General features: G+C 38.2%; 1 protein-coding gene across 3 annotated transcripts in view; it reads right to left on the bottom strand.

Annotated features, from left to right (window-relative positions):
* Nucleotides 1-212: 212 nt before the first annotated feature.
* The window catches only part of Tbc1d12 (TBC1 domain family member 12), a 63,852-nt gene continuing 50,671 nt past the window's right edge, over nt 213-13,393 (bottom strand). Inside the window, exons 10-14 of one of the 3 annotated variants that reach the window (XM_090346222.1) lie at nt 12,795-12,923; nt 12,408-12,517; nt 3,165-3,423; nt 1,951-2,014; nt 213-1,445 (exon numbers count right to left, since the gene is read on the bottom strand). In XM_090346222.1, coding sequence (XP_090202348.1) covers nt 1,315-1,445; nt 1,951-2,014; nt 3,165-3,423; nt 12,408-12,517; nt 12,795-12,923 — 693 coding nt within the window. In that variant the 3' untranslated portion in view covers nt 213-1,314. Of the gene's footprint in view, nt 2,015-3,164; nt 3,424-12,407; nt 12,518-12,794; nt 12,924-13,393 lie in introns of all 3 variants that reach the window. The other 2 variants (XM_090346224.1, XM_090346225.1) reach the window with 2 other exon arrangements.

Genomic DNA, 13,393 nt, shown 5'->3' on the forward strand with positions numbered 1-13,393 from the left:
TTTGTCTACATATGAGGTTAAAAGGAAAGTTAACAGTATAGTATTTTAGCTGCCAGTACTGAGTGTCTCAAAAGACTGAAGGCTTATTGCTTCCTTTGTAAGAGAAATTTGACACCCCATTCTACCGACTTTCCCCCTCCCCCACAAAAAGTGTATTTCTGGTTAACTAAATCAGAATATCTTCAAAGTAATAAACACTCACTTCAAATAACTCTGCTTATATGTTTTATTTACATAGTAATTGTTACTAGTGGTTTTTAGTTAACTCTTTATATTTACATTTTATATATACATTTATACTTTAAGGTAAAGAAACTGTACAATTAAAAAAAGAAAAAGAAACATAGTAACTTAGATCTGCTTCAAGAAACAAATACATAAAAGTAATATTAAATATAGGCAGGTAGTAAAACCTCAATGAGATTACTGCCAGAGGATACATTTCCTCTATCAGGGACCCAATACCAAGAAAATAGTTACCAGAGTTAAAAGGTCATCCTAAACCTATTAAGACCCTGGACGATTTCCTCAATATGTTGATTTCCTCAATATGTTATTATACTACCAGTTACCACTAAGCTATCCCCTGTGACAGGAGTTAACTTCTGAGGGCTCCACTAATCGTCCCCTAGGCTAGAATGACCCATAGGGTAAAAATAAATGGGCACCCACTGGACCCATACTCCTAAAGAGGCAGTCACTACACTAACAAGGATCTCAGGCTTGTTAGTTTGAAGACTACAGTATACCACTAACAGAAATTGTGTTTAGTTTCAAATCAAACTGCAACATAAAAATATAAAATAATTATTAACCAAGTGGCATGTTATATAGATTTACTCATAACATTCAAATGATTTAGTTTATGCTGAAAATTTCAATGTAATAAATTCAGTATAATAAATTTACCAATGATTAATAATTTGCTTACCTACTATGCCATCAGACTTAGAAAAAGATTCATTTTACTCTTATTTTCATTGATTAGAAAAATTATACATAGTGTTATACAAATCATGGATTTAGAGATATGTAAGCTCTCAAATTTCAAACTGGAATTTATAAAATTTGTTTCTACAGAGGAGGAATTTATCTAGAAAAAGTAAAGTCTTGTGACATAGTACTTAAAAATTCAGATTTCATTACCTTTTATTCTCATAAATGAAGTTAAATCTCACTTATATTTTTGGACTTATTCCCAAAGTCAAGTCTTTAGACCAATAAAGTGCAAAAAGAAACTTTCATTCTACCAAATATTTAGTTTGTTTAATACTAAATTACAAGATAAACAATGTTAGGCTATAAATAAAAAAGCTAAAATTCTTGCAATAATGAGAATTCTCTTCCCTTCAAAAACAAGTAGGATATAGTGAAAAAACACCTTAAACAAATATAATCTCCCACCAATACTTCCAAGTTCCCAGATAACTCAAAATTTCCCCAACCTGTGAACAAAGATAAAAGAAATTCAGTGACTTTAATTTACATCCAGTTATTTACCTTGTCCTATAATGTATTCAAAAGCAGAAACAGAATTTCTACTCTGCAGCATTTTTAAAATTAGAGTAGTATATTTAATAATCTTCCTTTGAACTCAAAAGTGTCTTTGTTGTAACTGTTGAAAAAGGAAGGAATAAAATGATTTGAAGTATCTCTGAAGCTATTAAACACTTATTATTGCATTCAAATTATATACTCCAAATTATGGAACATGAAATGCCTACTTAAAATTTTTACTCTGAAAAATGGCTCTCCCTACAAAATAATTTTAGTTCATTAATACTGTCAATAAATTACTTATTTGCTTTAGACATGGAATTTTAAATGAGCAGTTTTCCACCTCTTGATTCTTTTAGATTTCCCATTTTCTTCTAGCTTTTTACACAGGAAACAGAAAACTTTTACCCAAAAAATACTTTTTGTATCAGCCTGTTAATTTTGAGGACTAACTTTTCAGAGCAGGACTGCAATTCTTGTCTCCTTCTTTAATATCCTTCATCACAGAAGCAAATACCTGGAAAGTAAGTAAACTTAATTAATTCTCAAAACCTAGAAGAGATTTAAGAAACCCATAAGAAATTCAACTAACTATACCTCATAAACATGAAAAAGTAGTAGTACACTTGATTCTGTTCTATTAAAGATTATCATTTTTAGGGCCGAGAGTTTGGCCTAGTGGTAGAGTGCTTGCCTAGCATACACAAAGACCAGGTTCGACTACTTGGTACTACATACACAGAAAAAAGCCAGAAGTGGTTCTGAAGCTCAAGTGGTGGAACTCTGGCCTTGAGAAAGTCCAAGGACAGTGCTCAGGCCATGAGCTCAAGCCCAGGACTGGCAAAAAAAATAATTTTAATAAATAAATAAACATCATTTTAATGGTCAATTATATGGAATATAAATTTCACTTTCCATCAACTGCAAATATTCTGATGTTACTATTTGATATCAGAACTTTTTCTGAATCAATATTCATTCTAGCATTTCATTCCATAATCAGTAAATATATGACCCTACAATAAGCTACTTGTCATTCACAGATCAAATGATACTGCTTTTTTGTCATTTAATTTGGATTGTCAGTATGTTTGCTTGGCAAACAAGACTTAAGTGTCTCAAAAAGCCAAGATCATACATTACATGCTTTCTATGTAAATCCTTGTTATATAGCATGCACATTTTATACACACACACACACACACACACACACACACACACACACGGTTGTTTTTGAGCTGGTAGTGGGGCTTGAACTTGGGGTTTTTGCTTACAGGTACTCTGCCTCCTATGTAGCTACAAGTGTGAGCTACAAGCACCCAGGCCAGAAATTACTTTTAGTTTAAACAGTAACATTTGAGAAATATCTAGCTATTGTACAAAATGCCAAATGCTTATTTTAATACATTTATTAGAATTCTGAACAAAAGAAATTTTACAGATTTTTTTTTTTCTGCAGTCAAGGGCTTTGACCTCAGGGCCTACACATTGTCCTTGAGTTTTCTCAAGGTTAAGCACTCTACCACTTGAGCCATAGCACTACTTCCAGTTTTTTCTGTAGTACCAAGGAATAGACCCCAGGGCTTCATGCATGCTGGGCAAGCACTCTACCCAAAGGCCACACTTCCAGCCCCAAATTTTACAGAAAAACATTAAAAAGACACTACCTGAGTCCATTTTTTGGTACTATTCTGCATCTGAATGGCTGCAATACAGCTGAACAGCTTCTCTGATGTGATGTCTTCTGGCAATTTGGTTAGAAACTGTGCTATATGAATAAAATCCATCTGTAGGAGAATATCTTCATATAACCGAAGGATTCCTAATCCAGTCCTAAATAAAAACTCCTCCCCATCTCTGCAAAATACATCCCAGACTCGACAAGCCAGATCAAGTGGTAGAGATTTGCTATATAGTGTGAAGATCCTAAAATTAAGGAGAAAAAAAGTCACTGAAACATCTCATTCCTTGATTCATTAAATATCTCTGGGTGGGAGGGAAGGATAGTATTTAATTAGGGAGGATCATAGTTTAAAGCCAGCATGGGTAGAAGAGTTTATGAGCCTATTATCTCCAATAAAAAAAAACTACCCCCAAAAGCCAGAAGTGTAGCTCTAGCTCAAGTTATAGAAGGATAACCTTGAGCAAGACAGACCTATGGACAGCACCCAGACCTTGAGTTCAAGACGCAGGCACTAAACAAACAAATACTTGGCCTCTCAAATTTGAATAATAGAAATGTAAATTCACAATCTAAGAATATGTATGGCTTGGAAACTAAAATGCCTGAGTTTAAATCTTGAATATGTCATTTGGTAATGTGACCTTGAACAAGCCTCAGTGTGCCTCAGTGTCTTCATTAGTAAACTCAATAATAATGCATCTGTCTTAGGACAATTTTTAAAATTAAAGGAGTAAATAAATATGGAGTATTCAGAATGGGGTAAGGCATACAAGAAATGCTCAGAGCTAGGGGTAAAGTTCAGTCCTGCAAGCAAAACTATCCACTTAACAAAAAAAAAATTTTCTTTTAAAAACAGCCAAAAGCATCTATAAGACATCATATCTCATCATTTCGTTATTCTTATTTTGCCTTTTTTTTTTTCTGGAAAGTCCATGACACACACTGGCATCATTTTCCCACATAGGGGTATGCCTGTGTTTTTTTTATTAAAGAATTTATTAACATTGATTTTTACATCATATTTCAAATGACATATTTAACAAACAAGTATTCAAGAAGGGAATCTCTATATACAATCACTGGCACTTAGATTTTAGACCATAAATAAAATTAGGCTGAGGGTCTGTATGTCATAGATACATATTAATATATGTAATAAAACATTATGTATATAGAGTCACAAAATTTTATGTCTATGTAGTTGTGTTTATATTTCCAATACCATGTCCATAGCATTGGGTACGCAAATATTGAGTCCTCGCTCTTGTATTGGATCTAATAGCCACATATTAAGGATACCATGCACTTTTTGTTCCCTTGGTCTTGACTTCTCTCACTCAACATGATTCGCTCTAGATTCATCCACTTCGCTGCAAATGCCATTATTTTGTCTTATCTGTTGGCTATGAAGAATTCCATTGAATATATATATATATATATATATATATATATATATACACACACACACCACATTTTGTATCCATTCATGTGCAGTAGGGCATCTAGATTGTTTCCATCATTTGGCTATTATGAATAGTGCAGAGATGAACATAGATGAGCAGGTGTCCTTATCATACCCTGGGTTATAATGTTCAGGATAGATCATAGGGGAAGTCTATTTTCAGTTCTTTAAGAAACCTCCATACTGCTTTCCAGAATGGCTGAACTTGCTTACAATCACACAAGCAGTGCAGTAGGGTTCCTTTTTCTCCACAACCTCTCCAGCATCTGTCATTGTCTGAGATCAAAATCTTGGCCATTCTTATTGGGGTAAGGTGGTATCTTAGGGTTGCTTTTATTTGCATTTCCTTTATGACCATGGATGATGAGGATTTCCTCATATGCTTTTCTGCCATTTTAACCTCTTCTTTTGATAAGTCTCTCTTTAGTTCCCTTGCCCATTTAGTAAATGGTTTGTTGGGTTTGGGGAGGATTAGTTTCTTGAATTCCCTGTAGATACTGGATATTAAGCATTTGTCTGATGTGTTATTGGAAAATATCTTTTCTCAGTTGGTTGGCTGTCTTTCTAAATTAGTAGCTATGCTTTTATCTGTCCAGAAACTTTTTATTTTTAGGTTGTCCCATTTATCGAGTCTTTCTCCAATCTGCTGTGTCCCTGGGATTCTGTTCAGGAAGTTTTTGCCTGTGCCTATGAGTTCCAGTGTCTCCCCAACTCTATCGTGTATCAGTTTCAAGGTTTTCGGTCTGACATTGAGCTCTCTGATCCACTTTGTTAATGCATGTGCATGGCAAAAGGCTAGGGTCAATTTTTAGTTTTCTACATGTGGCTGCCCCGTTTTGCCAGCACCAATAATTGAATAGGCTGTGTTTGTTCCACTGTATAACTTTGGCTCCTTTGTCAAATACAAGTTGACCATAGGTATGTGGTTCTATTTCTGGATCTTCTATTCTGTTCCATTGATCTACTGGTCTATTTTTGTGCCAACACCATGCTGTTTTTGTTATTATGGCTCTATAGTAGAGTTTGAAGTCTGGTATTGTAATACCACCTGCATTGCTCTTTTTGCGGAGAATTGTTTTGACTTTTGTAGGTCTTGTTCCATATGAACCTTTTAATTATATCTTCTATTTCAATAAAGAATGTCTTTGGGATTTTGATGGGTGTGGGGAGCCGGAGCAGCCAAGACGGCGCCTGTCCCCTGCCTCGCTCATTGTATACAAATTTCTTAGTTCCCCTTAGTGGGTGTGTGAGTGCAGAGCCTTTGCTCGCTCCGCTGCGTCTGCGCGTATGACGTCAGAGGCCTGACCAATCCCGAGTTTTATGACAGAGCAGCCAATGGCAAAAGTCCCGTGTTCCTTGATTGTTTATAAGCAGCTGCACTTCCCTGCCCCGCGCCCCTCCGCTTCATCTTTCCCTTCAAATAAGTTGCTCTTCCATAAAGCGTGATCGAGAAGGATCCTCGTGTGGTGTCCGTTCTTCCCTGCTGGTCAGGGGTGCCGGGCGCCGCAACTGGTGCCGAGACCCGGGACCTGCGGAGGGGCCGAAGAGGATCCAGAACTTGACACGTGAAGAGGACTCCTTCTAGGTATGTTGTTCTGAGAAGTTCCTGTCTGGGTGCTTGTTATCGTTCTTCCTCTGTGGTTTGTGTTAACTCGGTCTTTAAACATCAGTATGGGTAACTCTTCAGGAAGTGTGTGCCGTATAAGGGACTTCTGTGCCCCCTTACAAGCCCTTCTTAAACAGCGTGGGCTGAGAATTTCCCGCGGCACAATACATAGAGTGTTAACAGATATTGAGATACACGCCCCATGGTTTGCGGAGTCTGGAGATCTCTCACTGGCCTGTTGGGATATATTAGGCGAGGACCTGAATAGAGCTCTAGAAAAGGGAGGGGTCTCCCGCGCCACGTTGCCCATATGGAGAATGGTGCGCGCTTGTTTGGAGGAGGGCAGAAATACTGAGATTATTAAAGAAGGGAGGAAGGTATTAATTAAGCACCAGGATAGTCTCTCGGAGTCATCGTACAAGGAAGGAGGGACCACCAAGAGTGGGGTAAAATGTAAGAGAAAACAAAAGAATGGAATTGAGGGACTGCAGCCCTCACAAAGTACAGTGCAGGAGGAGGAGAGAAGAGAAAAGAAAAAACAGGAGGGACCAAGGAGCTCCCTCTATCAGGATGCAGGAGAGTCAGATCAAAGCACAGAAAATGAGGGGGATGGGCTCCCGGAGGAGCTAAGTTCAAAGGAAGAGGAGGAGTTAGAGGAACAGGCTGCCGCATACAGCCCCAGGGGAGGATTTGGTGCAGACAATGGCCAGGCCCGACCTGCCCCCTCTGCCCCACCCCCCTACGTCCCAAAGGGAAGTTCCTTTAAAGCGGTGTGGGTGCCTCAGTGGCCCCTGTCCCAAGAAAAATTGGAGGCTATAACTCAATTGGTACAGGAACAACTAAGGTTTGGACATGTGGAGCCTTCTGTTTCTCCATGGAATACCCCTATTTTTGTTATTAAAAAGGCCTCAGGCAAGTGGAGACTATTACATGATCTCAGAGCCATTAATGCTCAAATGCAAATATTAGGGTCAGTCCAACGCGGCCTCCCACTGCTTTCTGCTTTGCCCCAAAGATGGCCCATTATATCTATTGATATTAAGGACTGTTTCTTTTCTATTCCTTTGCATCCCAGGGATAGAGAACGTTTTGCCTTTACCCTGCCTTCTGTTAATCATGAACAACCTGATGCACGATTTCAGTGGAGGGTTCTTCCACAAGGAATGGCTAATAGCCCTACAATATGCCAACTATATGTTGACACAGTTCTTTTCCCTGTGAGACAGCAATTTCCCATTGTTAGAATTCTTCACTATATGGATGATATTCTAATAGCTGCCCCAGAGCAGAATATCCTTTTTCAAGTATTTAGTAAATTGTCTAAACTCCTTGCAAAGGCAGGCTTAAACTTGGCACCAGAAAAGGTGCAATTTTCAGAAAAGGTTCAGTTTTTAGGTTCCATAATTTCTCCCATAGCTGTGACACCCCAAAAGGTCGTCTTGAAAACAAAGCATTTGCATACCCTTCATGATTTTCAAAAATTAATGGGGGACGTAAATTGGGTCCGAAATTTTCTTAATGTCCCTCGCTCTGAATTGTTGCCCCTCTTTTCCTTATTGGAGGGAGACCCGGATGTTACTTCACCTAGAAAATTGACTGTTCAGGCTAAGAGTTCCATTCAGCGTCTTGAACAGGCCATAGAAAATGCACAACTCTTGCGTGTAAATCCATCAGCGCCAAATTGTGGAACGCGCCAATAGAACACTTAAACAACTTTTATTTAAACAAAAGGAGGGAATAGGCCGAGATGCCTCCCCCAGAGAAAGGCTGGCCATTGCACTGTTTACCTTAAATTATGTAACAGTGGATGACAATGGACAATCAGCTGCTGATCGGCATGCTGGAAAAATGGCAATACCACCCACACAAAAAGTAATGTGGAAAAATGTTATCGATAACAAATGGTATGGACCGGATCCTGTAATTCAGAGATCCAGGGGAGCTGTTTGTGTTTTTCCACAGGGACAGGAATCCCCCCATTGGGTGCCGCAGCGCCTCGTAAGGATATTGGAGGAAAATCAAACGCCTAAAGAGGATGATGCGAAACAAAATCCTGGGAATAATCCTGTTAATAATTCTTCTGCTGCCACGACTTTGGATGAAGAGACAGAAGGGAAAAAGCAACAAAGAAAGGACGATGTGGGCAGTGATGAAGACCTTTCCATTACCAATGCCTGTGACTAATGCTTCTTCCATTTTCCCCTTTGTGCCACCAATTCTTCCTTGCAACTTCACTGCAAGGTTCCCTATGCCTTACCCTGTCAAAAAAAAATCTGTCCTTCTGTGTTAGGCTGGTTTCTCAAAAATTGGGTCGCTCTGATTATTTTAAATTGTTCTGCCATAGAGTGTAAATTGAGTCAATGCTGGAGCCGTTGCCTACATTTGTTCCAGTTCCTGTGAATGTTTGTTGCAGTTTGTTTTGGGTTTTGTGTCTTTAGCCTTTGGTTGCTCTGTCAAATGAGATCTCGCAATAAGAGAGAGAGAGCAATGCTTGTTCATGCACTCACTGCCTTGGAGCAGGGACACTCCCCCAAAATTTGGCTTGCAGCTTTAAAGGCCAACTAAAAGTGCCCTGTACTGCCTTTGCACCCTCGAGACCTTAGTCTATTGCACGAGGAATAGGAGTATAGGCAGCCAAGAGTTGTGAAATGATGGACAAAGTACCACTCCTGACCCTGACAGGTCAGGGAGAGCATGTGCGTCAGCATATGGGTCTGCGCCCCTAGCCCATCTCCACAAAGGGAAAAGAGGACCTGGAGGGGAGGGATCCAGGGTTGGCCGCCTGGGTCACTCCTCTAGAGTAGGACCTCAAGTTTTACTTTGGAGGACAGCACCTCTACTCTCTTCACAACAGGTATGTTGGCCTGCTGCGTTAAAACAGAAAGGGGGAGATGTGGGGAGCCGGAGCAGCCAAGACGGCGCCTGTCCCCTGCCTCGCTCATTGTATACAAATTTCTTAGTTCCCCTTAGTGGGTGTGTGAGTGCAGAGCCTTTGCTCGCTCCGCTGCGTCTGCGCGTATGACGTCAGAGGCCTGACCAATCCCGAGTTTTATGACAGAGCAGCCAATGGCAAAAGTCCCGCGTTCCTTGATTGTTTATAAGCAGCTGCACTTCCCTGCCCCGCGCCCCTCCGCTTCATTCTTTCCCTTTAACCAAGTGGCTCTTCATTAAAAAGCGTGATCGAGAAGGATCCTCGTGTGGTGTCCGTTCTTCCCTGCTGGTCAGGGGTGCCGGGCGCCGCAGATGGGGATTGCATTAAATTTGTATATCAATTTTGACAGTATGGCCATTTTCACTATATTGGTTCTCCCTACCCATGAGCATGGGATGTCTTTCCATTTCCTGGTGTCCTCTTTAATTTCTTTCATTATTGTTTTTATAGTTTTCATTAAATAGTTCCTTTTACATCTTTGGTTAAGTTAATTCCTAAGTATTTTATTCTTTTGGGGCTATTGCAAATGGGATCATTTTCTTGATTTGGCCATCTGTTTGTGTACTGTTGGTATACAAGAAGGCTACTGACTTCTGAAGGTTAATTTTGTATCCTGCCACTTTGCTAAAGTGGTTTATTAATTCTAGAAGTTTGGGAGTGGAGCTTATTGGGTCACTCAGGTAGAGGATCATGTCATCTGTGAATAGGGATAGTTTAATTTCTTCTTTCCTTATGTGGATCCCTTTGATGTCTTTCTCTTGCCTTATTGCTCTGGCTAAGGGTTCCAGCACTACATTGAAGAGAAGTAGAGAGAGTGGGCATCCCTGTCTAGTTCCTGATTTTAAAGTAAATGTTTCCAGTCTTACTCCATTCAGTATAATACTAGCTGTAGGTTTGTCATATATGGCTTTAATTATTTTAAGGAATGTACTTCTTATTCCTATTTTTTCTAGTGCTTTCAATATGAATGGATGTTGTATTTTGTCAACTGTCTTCTCTGAGTCCAGAGAAATTATATGATTCTTATCCTTAGCTGTATTGATATGATGTATTACATTAATTGATTTACAAATGTTAAACCAGCCTTACATCTGCGGGATGAAGCCTACTTGATTGTAGTGTATAGTTTTTAAAATTTGTTTCTGGATTCTGTTGGCTAGTATTTTATTGAGGAGTTTTGCGTCTGTGTTCATTAGAGAGATAGGTCTATAGTTCTCTGTTTTTGTTGGGCCTTTCCCTGGTTTGGGGATGAGTATAGTATTAGCTTCATAAAATGAGTTTGGTATTGTTCTTCTGCTTCTATTTCTCAGAAGAGTCTCAACAGTATAGGTATTACTTCATCTTTAAACGTCTTTTAGAATTCCTCAGTGAAACCGTCTAGACCTGGGCTCTTTTTGGTTGGCATTTCCCTGATTGCTTCTATTTCATTGTATGAAATTGGTTTGTTCAATTTGTTTACCTCTTTATGGTTCAATGTGGGTAGCCTATATTTATTTAAGAAATCATCCATTTCTATTAGATTTTCCTGTTTCTTTGAATATAGGCCCTGGTAGTACTTATTCATAATGGACTGAATTTCTTGGATATCAGTCATGATTGTTCCATTGGGGTCTTTAATCTTGTTTATTTGAGCATTTTTTTTCTTTGATGGTATGAGGATTTGAACTCAGGGTCTCATGCTTGCTAGGCAAGTGCTCAACCACTTGAGCCAATATTGTATAGTATACATCTGATATATTAGCCAGATGCTATGACTCACACCTACAATCCTAGTTACTCAGGAAGCTGAGATGTAAGGATCACAGTTCAAAGCCAGCCAGGGCAGGAAAGTCTGGAAGTGGGGGGTATGATTCAAGCAGAGAAACTAGCTTTTAACAAAAACTCTAGAGTGCTCTGGTCTAAGTCCATGCGCCAGTACCACCACACACAAAAGTTACTATTAGGTCTGGATGTTCAGTTTTAACATCTATCTAGCATGAAGGAAATACGAAAATACATATAAACATCAACAACAACAAAAACCCTTTTAGTATCCTGTACATACACTGACTAGTTTTGATTATTAGAATCTAAAGTTTAAAACTGTATCTATTTTTGATATCCTATCTTAAGATGACTCAACTGAGTCATCTTTTTGGCAAATCATACCTACCATTTTAGAATGAAATAAATACCAGGAAAACCCTCCAAGTTACAACAGAAAGTCTTGAATTAGAAAGTTGGAAAAAAAATAAAACATTAAAACTATAAACAATCTGGATGAAGTCTTGAAAAATATCTCTTATTGTAGAAACACTATCATTGTCCTTGTATGCTAATAAAGAAATAAAAACTCTAGGGGCCAGGAGTTTGGCCTAGTGGTAGAGTGCTTGCCTAGCATGCACAAAGACCCGGGTTCGATTCCTCGGTACCACATACGTAGCAAAAAGCCAGAAGTGATGCTGTGGCTCAAGTGGTAGAGCCCTAGCCTTGAGAAAATCCAGGGACCGTGCTCAGGCCCTGAGCCCAAGCCCAGGACTGGCAAAAATAAATAAATAAAGTAAAATAAATAAAAGATAGCAAAAAAAAAACCTCTAAAAACCATCTTAGTGCTAGGTATTGAATGTGAGAACTCACTCTCCCAATACAACCCAAGATGCAGATCTGACTATTCTCTTTTCTATATAAGAAATTGGATAAGGATGAGAAAGATGTAAGGGTTAACTCTGATTGAGGTACATTGTACATATAAATGAATGTTAAACACCTTGTATAACTATTTGATGATTTTTTTTTTTAAATAAAAGGAACAGAGTGCCAGACTAGGGGGCACATACTTATACTCCTTGCTACCAGGGAGACAGAAATCAGGAGGATCCCAGTTTGAGGCTTTTGAGAATTAGGTCTGGTGGTACATGCCTATAATACAGGCATAAAAGGGAGGATTATGATGTAAGGCTAGACTGCACAGAAAGCTCAAGGCCCTGTCTCAAAAGCAACTGAAAGGAGGGAGGGGGAGAACTAGGGCATAACAAGTCAAAGTACCCTGAGTCCTAGGAGAAAAATAGCTGCATTAGTCTGATTTCAACCTGGTTCATCCTCTTAATCAATTACATCCCCATAAAAATGTTTGAGTTTCTCTATTTACAAAGGCAAGTTCTTTTTATTTATGTAATCTTGTGAAAGACATCTACTATAGCTATACTTTATTTCTTTTTCATTATTACTTATGACTATTATGACTTACCAGTCTATTAAGTATATGTCTGGTGTAAGACTGTAAGATTTGAAATGGAGAAATAGTTTGGACAGATTTTCTTCAAAGAATACTTCAAATGTTGCAAAATATTTCAGCATCTACAGATAGGAAATCAATAAATTTATGAACGGAGAGATGGGAAAATCATGAAAGAATACTCTAGAAATGGAGAAACAAAACTCTTTAGTATAAGACAAATCTTGTTTGCTTACACTCTGAGTATTATCACCAAGCATTCCTAAAATTAATTTAATAAATATTTTATTTTACATTAGATCAATTATCTTAGTCCTGTAATCATTCTGTTCTCACTCTAAAAGGAAGTCAAAGTACAGAAACTTAATAGAAAACAGAATGCATTCCAAATGTTCATACCATGGTGTGATCGACACGGAAAAAGGCCAGCTGGCATGGCTTGTTCAGGAGATTTGCAAATGCAATGAAGGCATCTGCCTCTTCTAAATTGAGAATGAGTACTGCTGCAATGAAGGACATCCCTTGGACCTTCAAAATTAAAAAAAAAAAAAACAAACACACAGATTTTAAGTGGTTATTTTTGCAGTTTACTTAATTGTATTCCAGAAAAATTACAAAGAGACATTACAAAGTAGAATTTAACCCAGATTTATTTTTTTTCTCCGTAGCAAAACTAAATAGAGAACCCATAATCCCCATGTTTACACTTTCTTGTTCATATGATATGGCTAATAAGTATTAAGGAAATTACTTTAAAAACAGGACAAAAAGCTTGAGATACTAGTTTTTATTTCTTCTAATTCTAAACTTGTTCAAAATATAGTACAAAATCATAAAGTTTAATGAAAATCAGGTGATTGCTTTCATTATCCTAACGTAACTGTCTGAATAGAAAAATGGGTAACAAAGAATAAGAGATGTGCTGCTGAAATTCCAAAAAATAAGAGGTAGAGGGATTGATATAACCAGAATCTCAGGAAAAGCAAGAAAAGAAAGTG

Source organism: Megascapheus bottae, chromosome 15, assembly GCF_031878675.1.
Source record: "Megascapheus bottae isolate mThoBot1 chromosome 15, mThoBot2.hap1, whole genome shotgun sequence".
Classification (NCBI taxonomy): domain Eukaryota; kingdom Metazoa; phylum Chordata; class Mammalia; order Rodentia; family Geomyidae; genus Megascapheus; species Megascapheus bottae.